The 22,568-nt window shown below is 41.4% G+C and overlaps 1 protein-coding gene across 3 annotated transcripts in view; it reads left to right on the top strand.

Annotated features, from left to right (window-relative positions):
- Nucleotides 1–22,568, top strand: part of ZFHX3 (zinc finger homeobox 3) — a 285,532-nt gene that overhangs the window by 248,531 nt on the left and 14,433 nt on the right. For 2 of the 3 annotated variants that reach the window (XM_053699463.1, XM_053699462.1), the window contains 5 exons: nucleotides 457–564; nucleotides 1,035–1,162; nucleotides 1,261–1,461; nucleotides 11,607–11,718; nucleotides 11,869–17,289. In XM_053699463.1, coding sequence (XP_053555438.1) covers nucleotides 457–564; nucleotides 1,035–1,162; nucleotides 1,261–1,461; nucleotides 11,607–11,718; nucleotides 11,869–17,289 — 5,970 coding nt within the window. The remainder of the gene's footprint in view (nucleotides 1–456; nucleotides 565–1,034; nucleotides 1,163–1,260; nucleotides 1,462–11,606; nucleotides 11,719–11,868; nucleotides 17,290–22,568) is intronic. The other variant, XM_053699464.1, reaches the window with a different exon arrangement.

Below are 22,568 nucleotides of genomic sequence, written 5' to 3'. Positions count from 1 at the left end.
TTTTAATATGTATAGTATATGTCAGCAATTAGTTAATGTATTGCAAAAGACCTACATACAAAATAAATGTTTTAAAAGCTTTTAAAAAGGACACACTAATGTACAGAATTGATTCTAAATCATTAAGAACTTTGAGAATGTTTACCTTTTTGCTTGTGTTAAATTATGGCTTGCTAGCGACAAGTTTGTTTACTGTTCTAAGCAGTCACTGTGTTGTATGTATCTTGGTTATGCAATAGCCTGCATTTTGCATCATACTCAGATTATGGAATTTATTTTTTGGTCTCTTTAGATAGAGTGACACCTGCACAGCTTTCAGAGGTGTTTTACAGCAAAAGCAAGCAAAATAAATAATGACTGCAGTTTGATCACTTTTTTATGCATTTATAGTGAATTACATTTTGAGTTTAAGGATTAGCTGACCTTCTTTTAATAACGGTATTTTTTATTTTTCAGATGATTTGATAGAAGATGCCGAGGCTCCTGGTGATAATGCCGCTGAACCGGAGGAACTTACTAAAGACCATGATTCGGAGGCTGTAAAGGACACAAGCAAGAGCTCAGGTACATCACACTGAGAAATAGCACAACTTACATGTTTAGTGCCAACATCATTATTTATTTTGCTTTTCCATATAAATTGTTGGATTATAGTGTTTTCTTATTTTTTTTTTTTTTATTGCAAGATTTTTTTTATAGTAGTTAAAGGTATAGGAAACTCAATATTAAACTTGAATGATTCAGACAGAGCATTTAATTTTAGACACTTTTAAATTGACTTTGTTCTCTTGGTATTCTTTGTTGAAAATATGTACATATCCTACACTACTGGGAGCTAGCTGTTGATTTGTGCCCGCACATATTTCTCGTGTCATTGGTTGACCTAGATAGCTCCCAGTAGTGAAATGCTGCTCCTTCACCAAAAATGAAGCAAATTTGATAAAAGTAATTTATAAAGTTGTTTAACATTGCATACATTGTCTGAAAAAATAGTGTTTCGTGTCCCTTTAACTTGCATTGTTTATGTATTGCAGCACTTTCTAACCCCTCTGAAAGAGACCCTGCAGATCCGTTACCTTCTAAGATCATGCCTTACAACAGCAATGAGCTGCCCTTGCCCTCAAAACGCTCAAAATCGACCGAAGAAAAGAAACCCGAGCAGGTGATATACATGCCGCATTGTGTAAATGAATATGCGTTGCAGTTTTCTTCCGTTCTCCTCTTCTCTTTCCCTAACCGTTTATTCTCTGCTCTCCCCAGATGTATCAGTGTCCATATTGCAAGTACAATAACGCAGATGTGAACCGTCTCCGTGTTCACGCCATGACACAACATTCAGTCCAGCCTCTGCTGCGTTGTCCTCTTTGCCAGGACATGCTTAACAACAAGATTCACTTGCAGCTGCACCTCACTCACCTGCACAGCGTTGCACCTGACTGTGTGGAAAAGCTCGTTATGACGGTGAGAGCCACGTCGCTTGACTGCAGGTTTAGAGGTCAAGTTTTATTGCATGCATGTAGTGGCATTTACTGTCATTTCCTTTTCTGATACATTTTCCTATAACATTGTCAGTAGGATGTTAGCACTATGACATTTTGCCTTTTGAGATATGGACATCAGAAATGTGCTGCTGATTAGTCCAAGGACTTAACTTTTGTAATTAGCATAGTGTGCTGGTGGGTGTGTTGCTGAAAGAGCTAAGAGCAGGACGCCAGCATCCAAGTGTTCTGATTTAAGAACTACCTTGTGCTATTATATTGGCGTAACTCCATGGTTACGGTTGTCCTCAGAGGAATAGCTGTTTCTCACTGCTTGCTCCCCAAATCTGTCTGCAAATTAAAAACCTAATTTCGCCCATTGGGCAGCAAAACTGCTTGTCATGTAGATGTTGACACTAAAAACAGCAACATTCCACAGCGATCATTCGTATAGGATACCTTTTTAGCATTATCAATAACAACTGTTCATTCTAAACTCAGCTGGAAGAAATAGTTGTCGCACTTGCTGAAGTCAATCTTGAGTAGAGCTGGGAAAAATCCCGGTCAAAATAAACTGTATAGCGAGTGAATGAGAGGCAGCCTTTCAAACATAAGATGGGATTGAGGAGCTGTTAGCATGTTCACTCTGTATTCACGTAATCTTACTAATAACGCAGACAGCTCTCTGGAACCTGCCCAGTCTAATGAGTCTGTTACCACAGCAACAAGGACTTTGAATTTTCTCATCTAGTATCTATCTATTATGAAAACCTCAGTCCTATAAAAAAAAAAAAAAAAAATTACAAGTGGTCATCTTACATTCACTTCCACTGTTGTTGTTTGCCATTTCTGTTACATCCATATCCAATGCTCTAAGCACAACATTGTGCCTTCCGATTATTATTTCCATTTTGTGTGCCTATCACATCAGTCTTTATATCAGACCATAGTTTTTCTTTACATCTTCTATATTGTCTCGTGGTTTTCTGTCTTTATTTACCTTCATTGCTTTCTGCTTCACTGACACTTTGCTGTTGAGCTGCTAGGCCTATGTTTGCCAATTAGTTGGGGTAAATGGGAAGTGACCTTAATATCAGCCTATTACTAACCGGTTTTCTCTCTAGCTCTTGCACTCTTTGTAATGGAAATATGCAGTCTGTCTGTGAGTGGGATTTGCATGTCAGACTTAAGTGACAGTCAGGTTTTTTTTTTTTTTTTCTGACCTCTTTCCTCCATCCTTTGTCTGTGTCATTGAAACACCCCTCGCTGCCCATTGCTTTTTTTTTTTTTTGCCTCTTACTGTTTTTTTTTTCCCTCACTCCTCTCCATGCAGCCTTCTCCATTTTCTTTTTGTCTGCAGTATGTAGTGAGAAGTCTGGGTTACAAGGCTGGCGACTGAGTCTAGCCTTCGTCTTCTACCCCAACATGGTGTAAAGAGCCTGTGAAGATGTCCCTATATACTGTCAGCTGGTTTTCCTCACACAATTAGCATGTAATTATCCTGTGTGATGGGCATACAGAGGAGAGCCAGCTGACACGTTGCATCACTGACCCACAAGTCAGAGATCAGTGGGCACAGGGAGCAGTTCAGCGTATACTTTAATGATGCAATTTACATATCTGGCCAAGCAGCTGTGTATAGCAGGACTCGTGCTGTTCTAGTACAACACTAACAGGAAGCAATATACTAGCATTTCACTAAAGCATAGCCTGTAGCTAGGCCCAACACAAAATAATCAGGTTTGTGCAAAGTAGAAGTGCCGTTCTCAGTGTATGGCTTGTGGGATTTTCTTTTCAGGAGTCACTTGATTTACTGATAATATAAAAAAATGTTACATAATAAAATGTATTATGGGATACACTATTCAGACATAGTTTAGTGCGCAGAGTTAAGATGTGGTTTCTTAGTTGTTCAATTTTACTGGTGTATAATGTAGGAGACTCATCACAGAAAAGGGAGCAGACACATTAGACCTCTCAAAACCTGCCAGAATTCCAATCAGGAAAGATGATTAAAGTGGAGAACAGACAACGTCTCTCGCTCACCTCCCCGTCTGCCGTCATTCACACTTGATTGACTTCAACCTTTCAAGTACAGAAGTCTTTCGCTTATTATTCAAGGCCAGGCGAGGTTTTCTAATTAAAGTGTATGAAAACAATTATAGAGCTGTCTTGTGGAGCAGGAATTCTCGGAGATTCTGCACAGTGCTTTGGTCTCACTGGGTGTAGGCTCTAGTGGACACATTTACCTTCCCCAACCCTTAAATGAAAATGCGCCCTTGCTTGTGATCATGATTCCTACTTCTGTAATTCTTAAGCTGCTCACTTACATATAAGGAGATGAGACAAGAAAGCATTTCCCTCAAAGCTTTTCCTTGTTCTTTCAACAGACTGTATTCATTACACATCAGTAAATCTTGAAACATCCACAGAAACATAGTGGAAGGGCAAAGCATCTTAAGCTTTTTTTTTTTATATATATATTGATTTTAAAAGTTTAGCCTTAAATGAGATTTCCTTTGCTCCTACCTATTACAGCATTTGTAGAGAAATATGTGTGTGTGTATATGAATGTATTTATGTGTGTGTGTATGTATATATGTGTATGTATATGTGTGTGTGTGTGTGTATATATATATATATATATATATATATATATATATATAAAAATGTGTTGTTGTGTTTTTTTTTAAATACAAATGAGTAGAAGATTAGGCATTTGCATGTACTTAAAGTGAAAGTAAAGTTTTAACCTAATCAATCCGATTTTCATATTATATTATGCCAAACATTATAGTCGCTAACTTATTATTTTGAAAAAACAATCCCTAATGAAATAAACATAACATTTACTTTGACCGTCTTTTTGCAGCTTCCTCCTCCCCCTCGCTTTCTTCCTGTTTTCTGTTGCGCTCCCAACCCCCGTTTGCGTTAGTAAGCGTGCGCGTTCGTGATTGTTAAAACTATGCGCATGTGCAATTTCGCATCTTCGCTACATTATATCTGGTTTAGAATGATGACGATCGTTGTTTGCTAGTGCGCATGCAGCTTGTGTGCACGCGCAAATAGACTGACAGCGATATTAAGACTTCATGCATGCGCTATGTAACAAGTGGGAGTATATTAGTCCGTCTTAGACGCCAATGGGGGAATTAATCCGTTAGATACGGATCAAATCGTCACAACTACCCGAATTTTTTTTTTTTATGCAGGTGGAGGGATAAGGTTAGTTTATGGAACAATTGAAATATAAATAACAAATGTCAGAAAAAGATTTAAAAAAAATGATGAATTAAAGTTCAGTTTATTTTATGATTACTTTGCAGTGATAACGAGATAATAGGTTAACTTTACTTTCACTTTAACATTGATTGATTGGAATAGACAAGTGCAGACAATCTTGTAATGTAAGATTTTTATGTTCATGCTCCTTGGGGGAGAATTCTGATCCTTCACAGGCATTCTATAGGTTGAAATTCCTGTCTGACATCCTCTTCCCAATGGGTGTTTGATAACTAGTTTTAATTTTGCTAATATCAGATTTAAAGCACTTTTCTCCAACATAGGTGTGTCCGGTCCACGGCGTCATCCTTACTTGTGGGATATTCTCTTCCCCAACAGGAAATGGCAAAGAGCCCAGCAAAGCTGGTCACATGATCCCTCCTAGGCTCCGCCTACCCCAGTCATTCTCTTTGCCGTTGTACAGGCAACATCTCCACGGAGATGGCTTAGAGTTTTTTAGTGTTTAACTGTAGTTTTTATTATTCAATCAAGAGTTTGTTATTTTGAAATAGTGCTGGTATGTACTATTTACTCAGAAACAGAAAAGAGATGAAGAATTCTGTTTGTATGAGGAAAATGATTTTAGCAACCGTCACTAAAATCCATGGCTGTTCCACACAGGACTGTTGAGAGCAATTAACTTCAGTTGGGGGAACAGTGAGCAGTCTCTTGCTGCTTGAGGTATGACACATTCTAACAAGACGATGTAATGCTGGAAGCTGTCATTTTCCCTATGGGATCCGGTAAGCCATGTTTATTACGATCGTAAATAAGGGCTTCAAAAAGGGCTTATTAAGACTGTAGACTTTTTCTGGGCTAAATCGATTCATTATTAACACATATTTAGCCTTGAGGAATCATTTTATCTGGGTATTTTGATATAATCATATCGGCAGGCACTGTTTTAGACACCTTATTCTTTAGGGGCTTTCCCAAAGCATAGGCAGAGCCTCATTTTCGCGCCGGTGTTGCGCACTTGTTTTTGAGAGGCATGGCATGCAGTCGCATGTGAGAGGAGCTCTGATACTTAGAAAAGACTTTCTGAAGGCGTCATTTGGTATCGTATTCCCCTTGGGGCTTGGTTGGGTCTCAGCAAAGCAGATACCAGGGACTGTAAAGGGGTTAAAGTTCAAAACGGCTCCGGTTCCGTTATTTTAAGGGTTAAAGCTTCCAAATTTGGTGTGCAATACTTTTAAGGCTTTAAGACACTGTGGTGAAAATTTGGTGAATTTTGAACAATTCCTTCATGTTTTTTCGCAATTGCAGTAATAAAGTGTGTTCAGTTTAAAATTTAAAGTGACAGTAACGGTTTTATTTTAAAACGTTTTTTTGTACTTTGTTATCAAGTTTATGCCTGTTTAACATGTCTGAACTACCAGATAGACTGTGTTCTGAATGTGGGGAAGCCAGAATTCCTATTCATTTAAATAAATGTGATTTATGTGACAATGACAATGATGCCCAAGATGATTCCTCAAGTGAGGGGAGTAAGCATGGTACTGCATCATTCCCTCCTTCGTCTACACGAGTCTTGCCCACTCAGGAGGCCCCTAGTACATCTAGCGCGCCAATACTCCTTACTATGCAACAATTAACGGCTGTAATGGATAATTCTGTCAAAAACATTTTAGCCAAAATGAACACTTATCAGCGTAAGCGCGACTGCTCTGTTTTAGATACTGAAGAGCATGACGACGCTGATAATAATATTTCTGAAGGGCCCCTAACCCAGTCTGATGGGGCCAGGGAGGTTTTGTCTGAGGGAGAAATTACTGATTCAGGGAACATTTCTCAACAAGCTGAACCTGATGTGATTGCATTTAAATTTAAGTTGGAACATCTCCGCATTCTGCTTAAGGAGGTATTATCCACTCTGGATGATTGTGACAAGTTGGTCATCCCAGAGAAACTATGTAAAATGGACAAGTTCCTAGAGGTGCCGGGGCTCCCAGAAGCTTTTCCTATACCCAAGCGGGTGGCGGACATTGTTAATAAAGAATGGGAAAGGCCCGGTATTCCTTTCGTCCCTCCCCCCATATTTAAAAAATTGTGTCCTATGGTCGACCCCAGAAAGGACTTATGGCAGACAGTCCCCAAGGTCGAGGGAGCGGTTTCCACTTTAAACAAACGCACCACTATACCCATAGAGGATAGTTGTGCTTTCAAAGATCCTATGGATAAAAAATTAGAAGGTTTGCTTAAAAAGATGTTTGTTCAGCAGGGTTACCTTCTACAACCAATTTCATGCATTGTCCCTGTCGCTACAGCCGCATGTTTCTGGTTCGATGAGCTGATAAAGGCGGTCGATAGTGATTCTCCTCCTTATGAGGAGATTATGGACAGAATCAATGCTCTCAAATTGGCTAATTCTTTCACCCTAGACGCCACTTTGCAATTGGCTAGGTTAGCGGCTAAGAATTCTGGGTTTGCTATTGTGGCGCGCAGAGCGCTTTGGTTGAAATCTTGGTCGGCTGATGCGTCTTCCAAGAACAAGCTACTTAACATTCCTTTCAAGGGGAAAACGCTGTTTGGCCCTGACTTGAAAGAGATTATCTCTGATATCACTGGGGGTAAGGGCCACACCCTTCCTCAGGATCGGCCTTTCAAGGCAAAAAATAAACCTAATTTTCGTCCCTTTCGTAGAAACGGACCAGCCCAAAGTGCTACGTCCTCTAAGCAAGAGGGTAATACTTCTCAAGCCAAGCCAGCTTGGAGACCAATGCAAGGCTGGAACAAGGGAAAGCAGGCCAAGAAACCTGCCACTGCTACCAAGACAGCATGAAATGTTGGCCCCCGATCCGGGACCGGATCTGGTGGGGGGCAGACTCTCTCTCTTCGCTCGGGCTTGGGCAAGAGATGTTCTGGATCCTTGGGCGCTAGAAATAGTCTCCCAAGGTTATCTTCTGGAATTCAAGGGACTTCCCCCAAGGGGGAGGTTCCACAGGTCTCAGTTGTCTTCAGACCACATAAAAAGACAGGCATTCTTACATTGTGTAGAAGACCTGTTAAAAATGGGAGTGATTCATCCTGTTCCATTAAGAGAACAAGGGATGGGGTTCTACTCCAATCTGTTTATAGTTCCCAAAAAAGAGGGAACGTTCAGACCAATCTTAGATCTCAAGATTTTAAACAAGTTTCTCAAGGTTCCATCGTTCAAGATGGAAACCATTCGAACTATTCTTCCTTCCATCCAGGAAGGTCAATTCATGACCACGGTGGATTTAAAGGATGCGTATCTACATATTCCTATCCACAAGGAACATCATCGGTTCCTGAGGTTCGCATTCCTGGACAAACATTACCAGTTCGTGGCGCTTCCTTTCGGATTAGCCACTGCTCCAAGGATTTTCACAAAGGTACTAGGGTCCCTTCTAGCTGTGCTAAGACCAAGGGGCATTGCTGTAGTACCTTACTTGGACGACATTCTGATTCAAGCGTCGTCCCTTCCTCAAGCAAAGGCTCACACGGACATTGTCCTGGCCTTTCTCAGATCTCACGGATGGAAAGTGAACGTGGAAAAGAGTTCTCTATCTCCGTCAACAAGGGTTCCCTTCTTGGGAACAATAATAGACTCCTTAGAAATGAGGATTTTTCTGACAGAGGCCAGAAAAACAAAACTTCTAGACTCTTGTCGGATACTTCATTCCGTTCCTCTTCCTTCCATAGCTCAGTGCATGGAAGTGATCGGGTTGATGGTAGCGGCAATGGACATAGTTCCTTTTGCACGCATTCATCTAAGACCATTACAACTGTGCATGCTCAGTCAGTGGAATGGGGACTATACAGACTTGTCTCCGAAGATACAAGTAAATCAGAGGACCAGAGACTCACTCCGTTGGTGGCTGTCCCTGGACAACCTGTCACGAGGGATGACATTCCGCAGACCAGAGTGGGTCATTGTCACGACCGACGCCAGTCTGATGGGCTGGGGCGCGGTCTGGGGATCCCTGAAAGCTCAGGGTCTTTGGTCTCGGGAAGAATCTCTTCTACCGATAAATATTCTGGAACTGAGAGCGATATTCAATGCTCTCAAGGCTTGGCCTCAGCTAGCGAGGGCCAAGTTCATACGGTTTCAATCAGACAACATGACAACTGTTGCGTACATCAACCATCAGGGGGGAACAAGGAGTTCCCTGGCGATGGAAGAAGTGACCAAAATCATTCTATGGGCGGAGTCTCACTCCTGCCACCTGTCTGCTATCCACATCCCAGGAGTGGAAAATTGGGAAGCGGATTTTCTGAGTCGTCAGACATTGCATCCGGGGGAGTGGGAACTCCATCCGGAAATCTTTGCCCAAGTCACTCAGCTGTGGGGCATTCCAGACATGGATCTGATGGCCTCTCGTCAGAACTTCAAAGTTCCTTGCTACGGGTCCAGATCCAGGGATCCCAAGGCGGCTCTAGTGGATGCACTAGTAGCACCTTGGACCTTCAAACTAGCTTATGTGTTCCCGCCGTTTCCTCTCATCCCCAGGCTGGTAGCCAGGATCAATCAGGAGAGGGCGTCGGTGATCTTGATAGCTCCTGCGTGGCCACGCAGGACTTGGTATGCAGATCTGGTGAATATGTCATCGGCTCCACCTTGGAAGCTACCTTTGAGACGAGACCTTCTTGTTCAGGGTCCGTTCGAACATCCGAATCTGGTTTCACTCCAGCTGACTGCTTGGAGATTGAACGCTTGATCTTATCGAAGCGAGGGTTCTCAGATTCTGTTATCGATACTCTTGTTCAGGCCAGAAAGCCTGTAACTAGAAAGATTTACCACAAAATTTGGAAAAAATATATCTGTTGGTGTGAATCTAAAGGATTCCCTTGGGACAAGGTTAAGATTCCTAGGATTCTATCCTTCCTTCAAGAAGGATTGGAAAAAGGATTATCTGCAAGTTCCCTGAAGGGACAGATTTCTGCCTTGTCTGTGTTACTTCACAAAAAGCTGGCCGCTGTGCCAGATGTTCAAGCCTTTGTTCAGGCTCTGGTTAGAATTAAGCCTGTTTACAAACCTTTGACTCCTCCTTGGAGTCTCAATTTAGTTCTTTCAGTTCTTCAGGGGGTTCCGTTTGAACCCTTGCATTCCGTTGATATTAAGTTATTATCTTGGAAAGTTTTGTTTTTAGTTGCAATTTCTTCTGCCAGAAGAGTTTCAGAATTATCTGCTCTGCAGTGTTCTCCTCCTTATCTGGTGTTCCATGCAGATAAGGTGGTTTTACGTACTAAACCTGGTTTTCTTCCAAAAGTTGTTTCTAACAAAAACATTAACCAGGAGATTATCGTACCTTCTCTGTGTCCGAAACCAGTTTCAAAGAAGGAACGTTTGTTGCACAATTTGGATGTTGTTCGCGCTCTAAAATTCTACTTAGATGCTACAAAGGATTTTAGACAAACATCTTCCTTGTTTGTTGTTTATTCCGGTAAAAGGAGAGGTCAAAAAGCAACTTCTACCTCTCTCTCTTTTTGGATTAAAGCATCATCAGATTGGCTTACGAGACTGCCGGACGGCAGCCTCCCGAAAGAATCACAGCTCATTCCACTAGGGCTGTGGCTTCCACATGGGCCTTCAAGAACGAGGCTTCTGTTGATCAGATATGTAGGGCAGCGACTTGGTCTTCACTGCACACTTTTACCAAATTTTACAAGTTTGATACTTTTGCTTCTTCTGAGGCTATTTTTGGGAGAAAGGTTTTGCAAGCCGTGGTGCCTTCCATTTAGGTGACCTGATTTGCTCCCTCCCTTCATCCGTGTCCTAAAGCTTTGGTATTGGTTCCCACAAGTAAGGATGACGCCGTGGACCGGACACACCTATGTTGGAGAAAACAGAATTTATGTTTACCTGATAAATTACTTTCTCCAACGGTGTGTCCGGTCCACGGCCCGCCCTGGTTTTTTTAATCAGGTCTGATAATTTATTTTCTTTAACTACAGTCACCACGGTACCATATGGTTTCTCCTATGCAAATATTCCTCCTTAACGTCGGTCGAATGACTGGGGTAGGCGGAGCCTAGGAGGGATCATGTGACCAGCTTTGCTGGGCTCTTTGCCATTTCCTGTTGGGGAAGAGAATATCCCACAAGTAAGGATGACGCCGTGGACCGGACACACCGTTGGAGAAAGTAATTTATCAGGTAAACATAAATTCTGTTTTTTCATATTTTGGTTTCTTTAAAAATATCTGGTTCTGCGCTCGAACTTATTGTATTTAGTTTAGTTACAATGTCCAAAGTGTAGCTTTTTAACAACCCTACAATTTGAAACCACTCAAGCAAAACATATTTAAAGGGACTATGTACTGTGAAATTGTGTTTCAAATGACTTGTTGTTCAAGCTGCAAAGTATTAAATGTATTTAAATTGCTCATTTAGGTGTATTTTTGTGTTTAAAACAAGTTGTTCTAGATTGCATCTTCATTCTTTATACTCAAAGCTTCCTTATCTTTTTGGGGGGTTTATACGCAAAGACCAATACTTAGTTACTAAAATTATCATTTGTAGTTACTAGAATAAACCTTATGTTGCAGTTTCTAATACATTTAAAGCTATGTGGCTGGTATATCAAGTCTTTGGGAAAACATTAAATGCACAAAGAACTCTGGCAGGTAACTCATTGCATTCCAACTACTGAGGAGAACCTCCCACTATGGTTGTTTTCTGATGTTGCCTATAGTGTTTCTATAGAGAATACAGCAGTTTTCATATTTTCAATATCTGTAATGGTTTCAACAGGCAAAGGCACCTATTTCATATATTTCAATATAGGTAAACAAGGTAATACCCTCCATAATGGTAAATATGAGTGGAGCACCATGGTGATTTGTATATATCTTAATATATGTTGCCTTTGTATTTGTGTAGGTAACTGCTCCTGAGATGCTGATGCCAAGTAGCATGTTTCTCCCAGTGAATTCACCAGAGCGTGAACGACCACCATCAACCTCCACTGCAGAAAACTCTGAGAAGCTTTTAGGTAAGACCAAAGGAAACTCTCTTGTTTATGCAATTGAAGTTCTGAATTAAATGATTTTTTTTCTCCTTCTAACAAATGTAATACTGTTTACAATAAATTATAGATCTTTACTTGCAAACTTGATTTTAAGATTGTATCTATTTTTCACAGAAGCAGCTGAAGAATTTTCAAAGTCTGCTGCAGTTAACGAGGGAAATGAGCAGAGCACAGACCAGAACGCTTCAAATGATAACTCTACTAGGGAGGATTCTGGATTTTTATGTTGGAAGAAAGGATGTAACCAGGTCTTCAAAACTTCTGCTGCACTGCAATCACATTTCAATGAGATCCACAACAAGCGTTCTCAGTTACCTGTCTCAGATCGTCATGTTTACAAGTATCGCTGCAATCAATGTAGCTTAGCATTTAAAACAATTGAAAAACTTCATCTGCATTCACAGTATCATGTGATTCGTGCCGCTACTATGTGCTGCCTTTGCCAGAGGAGCTTTCGAACATTCCAAGCTCTGAAGAAGCATCTAGAGACCAGCCACCTGGAACTTAATGAGGCAGACATCCAGCAGCTGTACAGTGGACTTCTTGTAAATGGAGAAATAATGGCCACAGGAGATGTGACCATTACAGAAGACCAAAGTATGCTTGTAGAAGATGAGAAGGAAGATGAGAGTGACTTGGAAGATAAACAGAGTCCAGCTGGAAGTGATTCTGGATCTCTTCAAGAAGATTCTGGCTCTGAGCCCAAGCGAGCTCTTCCTTTTCGCAAGGGGCCAAATTTTACAATGGAAAAGTTTCTGGATCCCTCTCGACCTTATAAGTGCACTGTATGTAAGGAGTCTTTCACACAAAAAAACATTCTGCTAGTGCATTACAACTCTGTATCCCATCTGCACAAACTGAAAAGAGCGCTGCAAGAATCCACTACTGGTCAGCCTGAGCCCACAAACAGTCCAGATAACAAACCATTTAAATGTAACACATGCAGTGTTGCCTACAGTCAGAGCTCCACACTAGAGATCCATATGAGATCTGTGTTACATCAGACCAAAGCACGTGCAGCAAAACTTGAAGCAGCAAGTGGTAGCAGCAGTGGATCAAGTTCCAACAGCACCTCTGTACCTGCAACCTCCTCCACACCAAACCCTGAGACCAGTAATGTTACAGCAACCTCAAGTAGCACAACCTCTGTCACAACTGTAGCAAGCTCAAATTTCATGATACAAACATCCCTGGAGAACATGGGTAACACTGGAATGGGCAGTCTTGTATCTTCAAGTGTTCCTTGCCATTCTGAGCATAAAGAAGTAAATCGTAAAAAACTTGCAGACATGATTGCCACACGACAGCAACAGCAGCAGCATCAGCAACAACAACAAGCCCAGGCACTTGCCCAAGCACAGGTGCAAGCTCAGTTTCAGCAGGAGCTACAGCAGCAAGCTGCCATTCTGCAGTCCCAATTGTTAAATCCAACTCTTCTTCCCCACTTTCCAATGACAACAGAAACTTTACTCCAACTTCAGCAACAACAGCATTTGTTATTTCCCTTTTACATTCCTAGTGCAGAGTTTCAGTTCAATCCAGAGGTCAGTATGCCTTTGACTAGTGGGACATTGACCCTATCTGGGAATGGTCCCAGTTTACTAGAAGACCTTAAATCTCCACTACAGATCCCTCCACAAGCTCATACCCATCACCAGCATGCTTTGCAACAGCAAGGGCAGATGTGCATGTCAGAAACACATGCAGCACTCTTACAACTGCCAGAGCAAAAAGTGAAGCCTGTGAAAGAAAGTTACAAGGAGATAAAAAATGAAAGAGAGTTTTCTGAAAGGGGAGAGGAGATTACTTTCGTCAATGACTTAGTGTCTGATCCCTCGAAAAGCAAAGAAAAAAGGGAATTTGCCACAGTTTCTAGTTCAGACTCTTTCTTGCTTCCTCCTCGCATTGCATCAGATGCTCGAGGCAACGCTACCAAAGCCTTGCTTGAGAATTTTGGTTTTGAACTTGTAATTCAATACAATGAAAACAAACAGAAATCCCAAAAAAAGAATTTAAAAAGTGACCAAGCTGACTGTTTGGATAAGCTAGAATGTAGCTCTTGTGGGAAATATTTCTCCAATGTCCTAATACTCAAGAGTCACCAGGAGCATGTTCATCAGAGTTATCTTCCCTTTAAACAACTTGAGCAGTTTGCCAAACAATATAGAGATCATTATGATAAGCTGTATCCTTTAAGGCCTCAAACCCCAGATGCTCCTCCTCCTCCACCACCTCCTCCACCACCTCCACCACCTCCGGCAACTCCACAGCCAGCTCTCACACCCACACTCCCTACTTCTGCTCCATCAATAACTCCACCCAGCATATCACCAGGCCAACCATCTGTGCCACTGGCTCAACTTTCAATGCCAATGGAACTGCCCATTTTTTCTCCTCTCATGATGCAGACAATGCCATTGCAATCAATGCCAGCACAGCTCCAATCTCAGTTAGGATCTGTGGATTCCCTTTCTTCAGACTTAGCTCAGTTGTATCAACATCAGCTAAATCCTGCTCTCATCCAACAACAGAACAAGAGGCCAAGGACCAGGATTACAGATGACCAGCTTAGAGTTCTACGCCAGTATTTTGATATAAATAACTCCCCAAGTGAAGAACAAATAAAAGAAATGGCTGATAAGTCTGGGTTGCCACAGAAAGTAATAAAGCATTGGTTTAGAAACACCCTTTTTAAGGAGCGTCAGCGCAACAAAGATTCACCTTACAATTTCAACAACCCTCCCATTACTAGTTTAGAGGAATTGAAAATTGACTCTAGGCCTCCCTCTCCAGAGCCCCAAAAGCATGAGTACTGGGGAAGCAAGAGGTCTTCAAGAACTCGCTTTACTGATTACCAACTTCGTGTACTTCAAGATTTCTTTGATGCCAATGCATACCCAAAAGATGATGAATTTGAACAGCTCTCAAACCTCCTTAACCTCCCTACTCGTGTTATTGTGGTATGGTTTCAAAATGCACGCCAGAAAGCTAGGAAAAACTATGAAAATCAAGGTGAAGGCAAAGAAGGGGAAAGGCGTGAGTTAAGCAATGATAGATATATTCGTACAAGCAATTTAAATTATCAATGCAAAAAGTGTAATTTAGTTTTTCAAAGGATATTTGACCTTATTAAGCATCAGAAAAAGCTTTGTTATAAAGATGAAGATGAAGATATGCAGGATGACAGCCAGAATGAAGATTCAATGGATGCCACCGATTTACTGACACCGACCAGTTCTTCCTGCAGTACTCCAAAGCCATTTCAATCTTTCAGCACTGTAGCATCATCTTCTGGAAATACATCTAGCACACCTTTCTTTCAACACATGGCGGAGGTGGAAGAATCAATTGCATATAGTTCTAAATCAGAGGCTGCATCTGATGAAAAACCAAAGCAGTTTGACTCTCCAAGAACACAGCAAAACCAAACGCAAGAACAGCCATTGCAACCAAAGCAAGAATTACAACAACCTCCGCCAGCACAATCACAGCCTGTACAACAAGAGCAGTCAGAACAAAAAGTAAATACAACACAGCAAAAGCTTCCACCTCATTCTTCTCCTGCAACACAACAAACCCCTCATTGTTCTATAGTACAGTCCAGCCCCACTGCCACTCAGCTTTCACACCTGCCAATGAAACCTCTCCACACATCAACTCCACAGCAGTTATCAAACTTGTCACATCAGCTGATTCCCTATCAGTGTGACCAGTGCAAGTTGGCTTTTCCCTCATTTGAACACTGGCAAGAGCATCAACAGCTTCATTTTCTAAGTGCACAAAACCAGTTTATTCATCCCCAATTCTTAGACAGACCAATGGATATGTCTTTCATGCTTTTTGACCCCAATAATCCACTGCTAGCCAGCCAGCTTATTTCTGGAGGTCTCCCACAAATTCCCACTGGCTCTGCTACCTCTCCTACTGCACCATCTTCCACAATGAACACCTTAAAAAGAAAACTAGAGGAAAAGGCTAATGCAAGCCCTGGGGAGAATGATAGTGGAACAGGGGGAGAAGAGCCACAAAGAGACAAGCGTTTAAGAACAACAATCACACCAGAGCAGCTGGAAATTTTGTACCAGAAATATCTGCTAGATTCTAACCCAACACGCAAAATGTTGGATCATATTGCTCATGAGGTGGGTTTGAAAAAGCGTGTGGTTCAGGTCTGGTTTCAAAATACACGAGCACGAGAAAGAAAAGGTCAGTTTAGAGCAGTTGGTCCAGCACAAGCCCACAGACGTTGCCCATTTTGCAGAGCACTGTTTAAAGCAAAGACTGCATTGGAAGCTCACATTCGATCTCGACATTGGCATGAGGCGAAAAGAGCAGGATACAACAATATGAGTTTGTCAGCAATGCTGGTAGACTGTGATGGGGTGATTCCACTCAAAGGAGATCTGTTTGATGGTGCTGGCTTTCAGAATATTCCACAAAGCAGCAGTGATGGGCAAGCACTCTCTCCAGTGAGCAAATCTATGGAACTCTCTCCACAAACACTGCTCAGTCCATCATCAATTAAAGTAGAGGGAATGGAAGATTTTGAAAGCCCCTCTATATCATCAGTCAATTTAAGTTTTGATCAGAGTAAGTTAGATAATGATGACTGCTCCTCTGTAAACACTGCTATTACTGACACAACAACAGGAGATGAAGGAAATGCTGATAATGACAGCACAACGGGTATAATAGCTGAAACCAAATCTTTGTCCATAACCAGCGAGGGATTGCCAAAGTCTACCATGATATCAATGTCAGAATATGAAGACCAAATGTCCTCTGGTTTGGTTAGCCCAGCCCCAAGCTACTACAGCAAAGAATATGAAAATGAACATATTATTGATTATAGTGAAACGTCTAGCCTTGCAGACCCTTGTTCTCCTAGCCCAGGTGCAAGTGGTTCTGCAGGGAGGTCAGGAGATAGTGGGGACCGTCCTGGTCAGAAACGGTTTCGAACACAAATGACAAACCTTCAGCTAAAACTTCTAAAATCATGCTTTAATGACTATAGAACTCCCACCATGCTGGAGTGTGAAGTATTGGGCAATGATATCGGACTGCCAAAGAGAGTTGTCCAGGTCTGGTTTCAGAATGCCCGTGCAAAGGAAAAGAAGGCCAAGTTAAGCATGGCCAAGCACTTCGGTATAAACCAAACTAATTATGATGGACCCAAAACAGAGTGCACTTTGTGTGGCGTCAAGTACAGCGCACGACTGTCTGTGCGGGATCATATCTTCTCCCAAATGCACATCTCCAAGGTTAAAGAGGCTATTGGAAGCCAGTTAGACAAGGAGAAAGAGTACTTTGATCCAGCTACTGTTCGCCAGCTAATGGCCCAGCAGGAATTGGACCGCATTAAAAAGGCCAATGAAGTTTTGGGCCTAGCATCACAGCAGCAAGGTGTGTTTGATAATGCATCACTACAAGCACTCAATCTCCCTACAGGCTATCCAGCGCTCCAAGGCATCCCCTCAGCCTTGATGCCAGGCCTTAGCAGTCCTTCTTTACCAAATTTCACTCCAGTAAATACAGGTGGGTACAATATATCCTGAAAGTGGAACAGACCTATACCTTTTTTGTATTTTTTTTTTTATTTTTTACTGTTTGCTGAAGCAGTTCTATGTATGCATGTGAGGTGAATGTCTTGTGGCTCCTTGGCTTTGGTAGATGTTTCAAGAAGCTTTTTTATTTCCAGACCGCTTAAGTTGTGTCGTTTTACTGTAGCTCTGCTCCATCTTAATTTTTTTTCTTATTCTTTGTACACATTAAGATTGGGGCGGTTATCCCTTTGGTCTTTGGCTTCTTGGTGGATTGTCATTGTTCTGGCATTGTTGGAAAATCCAATGAGAGTGATCAATTTAAATTAATGTTTTTATCGGCATCAAAATAAATCCTACTCTTAACATGTTTTGTCAGACCACAACTAACTCTTGCTGTGAACCTATCACAGTAACCACATCCTCCCCAATTGCAGAACAATACCAACCTGACCAAACCAGCGCAAAAACCTAAATGGCTCAAATCTATTCTTGTCTTAGCCTTCCCATGATTTACTATAATGCCTTTACTTTGCCCGTGATATTTGTACCTTATTACATTAGTTATATTGGTTTGGTGAGGATTCTAGAATGTATTAATTTTGCTTGATTTATTATGGAACCATTGCAATATTAACTGCAGCTTGTCACATCCCTCACATCCTGCCCTTGTGTAAGCCCTAACCATAATGTCTTTTAAAGGGACATGAAACTCAAAATGTTTCTTTCATTATTCAAATAGGGCAGTGTTTCTCAATTGTGGTCTTCAAGTACCCCCAACAGGCCAGATTTTCATTATAACTGAACTAGAGCACAGGTGAAAAAATCAGCTGATGGGTCAGAGCAGGCTAGTAACCATGGTTACTGATCAGCTGATTATTTCACCTGTGTTCCGCTATAATGTAAACCTGGCCTGTTGGGGGTTCTTTAGCACCACGGTTGAGAAACACTGAGATGGAGAATACAATTTTATTAATTTTCCAATTTACTTCTGTTATCAAATTTGCTTCATTATCTTTTTGTATTTTGTTGAAGAAGCAGGAATGTACGACTGGGAGCTAAATGAACACAGGGGAAAAGCCAATATCAAGATGCATACGTGGGCAGCTAGCTCCCAGTCGTGCATTGCTGCTCCTATGCCTACCTAGATGTACTTATCAACAAATTATACAAAAGAACAAAGCAAATCAGATAATAAACGTAAATTGGAAAGATGCCCTATCTGAATCCTGAATGTCTAATTTTGACTTTATTAACGCGTTAAGCTTGTACCTCAATGACATTGTTAATTTTTCACATTTTTATATGTGGATTGCAAGCTTGTAAGATTTGCCTTTTTTTTTTTTGTTATTTGCATCACATCATGACTCTGACTATACCATGTTTCTGAACGTACTGCTAAGATTTAGTTTGTTTAATCTCTTAAAGGAACAGTGTACTATAAAAAGTTCTCTCCTTTAATATATTTCCAGTTATCAATTTTGCTTGCTGGAGTGTATTAAATTGCTTACAAATAATTACTTTACTTTTTTTGTCATTTGAAATAACAAGTTTTGTGAGTTGTGTCCCCACCTATAATGAAAATGTCAGTACTTAAAGGGCCACTAAACCCAAAATCTTTCTTTCATGATTCAGATAGAGAATACAAATTTAAACATTACAATTTACTTCTATTATTTATTTTGCTTAATTTTTTAGATATCCTTAGTTGAAGAAAAAGCAATGCACATGGGTGAGCCAATCACACGAGGCTTCTATGTGCAGCAACCAATCAGCAGCTACTGAGCATATCTAGATATGCTTTTCAGCAAAGAATATCAAGAGCATAAAACAAATTAGATAATAGAAGTAAATTAGAAAGATGTTTAAAATTGCATTCTCTTTCTAAATCATGAAAGAAAAGTTTTGGGTTTCATATCCCTTTAAAGGGATAGAAAGGTGTTTTTTTATATATATATATATATATATATATATATATATATGCACAGGTGCATTTCAAATTAAAATAGAAGCATTTTTGCAATATACTTTCATTAGCAAAAATAATTCTAGTAAAAGTTTTTTTTTTTTTTCGGTAGCATATGCGCATATCCTTTGAAAGCCATGCACCAGTATTCAAACACCACATCTTCTTAGAGAGTCTGAAATGGCTTCAGAAGCAATAGACACCACCGCCAGCTGGTATAGTGTTTGAATACTTGTTCACTGGTGCTCACAGGATATGTGCGTGGCGCAAATAAGCAGTAATACATTTTACAAGAAGCTTCTACTACAAATTAAAATGCACCAATGCACATTTAATTTTGACCTTTCTATCCCTTTAAGTAATGGTTATAAAAAAGCTGTGTAAACAATAAAAAGAGAGCTACTAAAGGTTAATTTTCAATTGCTCTGGCTTGCGTGTTAAAAAAAGAGATAAGGTAAGGCAATTGTGCAAAGACATAAAGATAAGGGTGTCTGTTCTCCCTAAAAGCTCAGCCCATTTAAATGGGTTGTGGTTTCACCTAGCAAAAACAGCTATTACATATGGAAGTCCAAGGGGATCCAATTTTACAGTTCAGTTTTTAAGTTAATTTTCAATAATATCCCCCAGGATAACCACTTTCTAAGAATGTAATTGCCATTTGTTACAATCTGATTTTTAAAGGGACATGAAAACACAAATTTCTTTCTAATGACACGGTGAGTCTACAGATCATCTAATTACTATAGGGAATATCACTCCTGCCCAGCAGGAGGCGGCAAAGAGCACCACAGCAAATCTGTTAGATATCACCTCCCTTCCTTCCCACCCCGGTCATTCTCTTTGCCTACGTTAGAGCAAGGAAGTGATAAAGTTTAGGTGTCTGGAGATTCTTCAATCAAGATTTTATTATTTTTTTAACAGTACAAGCTTGTGCAGTTTTTCCACTAGGGTGTAGCCGTAGTCCATAGCAGTCTCTTCAGTAGAGCGGTGGTGGATTTTAAGCAATGGGAACTTGTGGGGTACAATCCTCACTGCGCCTCCCATGTAGTTAATGCTGCCCTAATATTGAAAGCCTGAGTAAGATTACTCAGTCTTTATCTCGGTTTCCACTGGTCCATGTAAGGGAGAAGACCTCTCAAACCTAGTGAGCTGCCAAGCAAACTTTATTAAGGTAAGTGCTATTTCTCCAACATAGGTGTGTCCGGTCCACGGCGTCATCCTTACTTGTGGGATATTCTCCTCCCCAACAGGAAATGGCAAAGAGCCCAGCAAAGCTGGTCACATGATCCCTCCTAGGCTCCGCCTACCCCAGTCATTCTCTTTGCCGTTGTACAACATATTCCTATCCACAAGGAACATCATCGGTTCCTAAGGTTTGAATTCCTGGACAAGCATTTCCAGTTCGTGGCGTTTTCTTTCGGATTAGCCACTGCTCCTAGGATTTTCTCATAGGTACTAGGGTCCCTTCTGGCGGTGCTAAGACCAAGGGGCATTGCTGTAGTACCTTACTTGGACGACATTCTGATTCGAGCGTCGTCCCTTCCTCAAGTAAAGGCTCACACGGACATTGTCCTGGCCTTTCTCAGATCTCACGGATGGAAAGTGAACGTGGAAAAGAGTTCTCTATCTCCGTCAACGAGGGTTCCCTTCTTGGGAACTATAATAGACTCCTTAGAAATGAGGATTTTTCTGACAGAAGCCAGAAAAACAAAACTTCTAGACTCTTGTCGGATACTTCATTCCGTTCCTCTTCCTTCCATAGCGCAGTGCATGGAAGTGATAGGTTTGATGGTTGCGGCAATGGACATAGTTCCTTTTGTGCGCATTCATCTAAGACCATTACAACTGTTCATGCTCAGTCAGTGGAATGGGGACTATTCAGACTTGTCTCCGAAGATACAAGTAAATCAGAGGACCAGAGACTCATTCCGTTGGTGGCTGTCCCTGGACAACCTGTCACAAGGGATGACCTTCCGCAGACCAGAGTGGGTCCTTGTCACGACCGACGCCAGTCTGATGGGCTGGGGCGCGGTCTGGGGATCCCTGAAAGCTCAGGGTCTTTGGTCTCGGGTAGAATCTCTTCTACCGATAAATATTCTGGAACTGAGAGCGATATTCAATGCTCTCAAAGCTTGGCCTCAGCTAGCGAGGGCCAAGTTCATACATCAACCATCAGGGGGGAACAAGGAGTTCCCTAGCGATGGAAGAAGTGACCAAAATCATTCTATGGGCGGAGTCTCACTCCTGCCACCTGTCTGCTATCCACATCCCAGGAGTGGAAAATTGGGAAGCGGATTTTCTGAGTCGTCAGACATTGCATCCGGGGGAGTGGGAACTCCATCCGGAAATCTTTGCCCAAGTCACTCAACCGTGGGGCATTCCAGACATGGATCTGATGGCCTCTCGTCAGAACTTCAGAGTTCCTTACTACGGGTACAGATCCAGGGATCCCAAGGCGGCTCTAGTGGATGCACTAGTAGCACCTTGGACCTTCAAACTAGCTTATGTGTTCCCGCCGTTTCCTCTCATCCCCAGGCTGGTAGCCAGGATCAATCAGGAGAGGGCGTCGGTGATTTTGATAGCTCCTGCGTGGCCACGCAGGACTTGGTATGCAGATCTGGTGAATATGTCATCGGCTCCACCATGGAAGCTACCTTTGAGACGAGACCTTCTTGTTCTAGGTCCGTTCGACCCACTCCAGCTGACTGCTTGGAGATTGAACGCTTGATCTTATCAAAGCGAGGGTTCTCAGATTCTGTTATTAATACTCTTGTTCAGGCCTGAAAGCCTGTAACCAGAAAAATTACCACATAATTTGGTATATCTGTTGGTGTGAATCTGCAGGATTCCCTTGGGACAAGGTTAAGATTCCTAAGAGTCTATCCTTCCTTCGAGAAGGATTGGAAAAAGGATTATCTGCAAGTTCCTTGATGGGACAGATTTCTGCCTTGTCTGTGTTACTTCACAAAAAGCTGGCAGCTGTGCCAGATGTTCTAGCCTTTGTTCAGGCTCTGGTTAGAATCAAGCCTGTTTACAAAATTTTGACTCCTCCTTGGAGTCTCAACCTAGTTCTTTCAGTTCTTTAGGGGGTTCCGTTTGAACCCTTACATTCCGTTGATATTAAGTTATTATCTTGGAAAGTTTTGTTTTTGGTTGCAATTTCTTCTGCTAGAAGAGTTTCAGAATTATCTGCTCTGCAGTGTTCTTCTCCTTATCTGGTGTTCCATGCAGATAAGGTGGTTTTGCGTACTAAACCTGGTTTTCTTCCAAAAGTTGTTTCTAACAAAAACATTAACCAGGAGATAGTT

This window comes from Bombina bombina, chromosome 1, assembly GCF_027579735.1.
Source record: "Bombina bombina isolate aBomBom1 chromosome 1, aBomBom1.pri, whole genome shotgun sequence".
In the NCBI taxonomy this organism is placed as follows: domain Eukaryota; kingdom Metazoa; phylum Chordata; class Amphibia; order Anura; family Bombinatoridae; genus Bombina; species Bombina bombina.
This window is presented reverse-complemented; position numbering and strand designations above follow the sequence as displayed.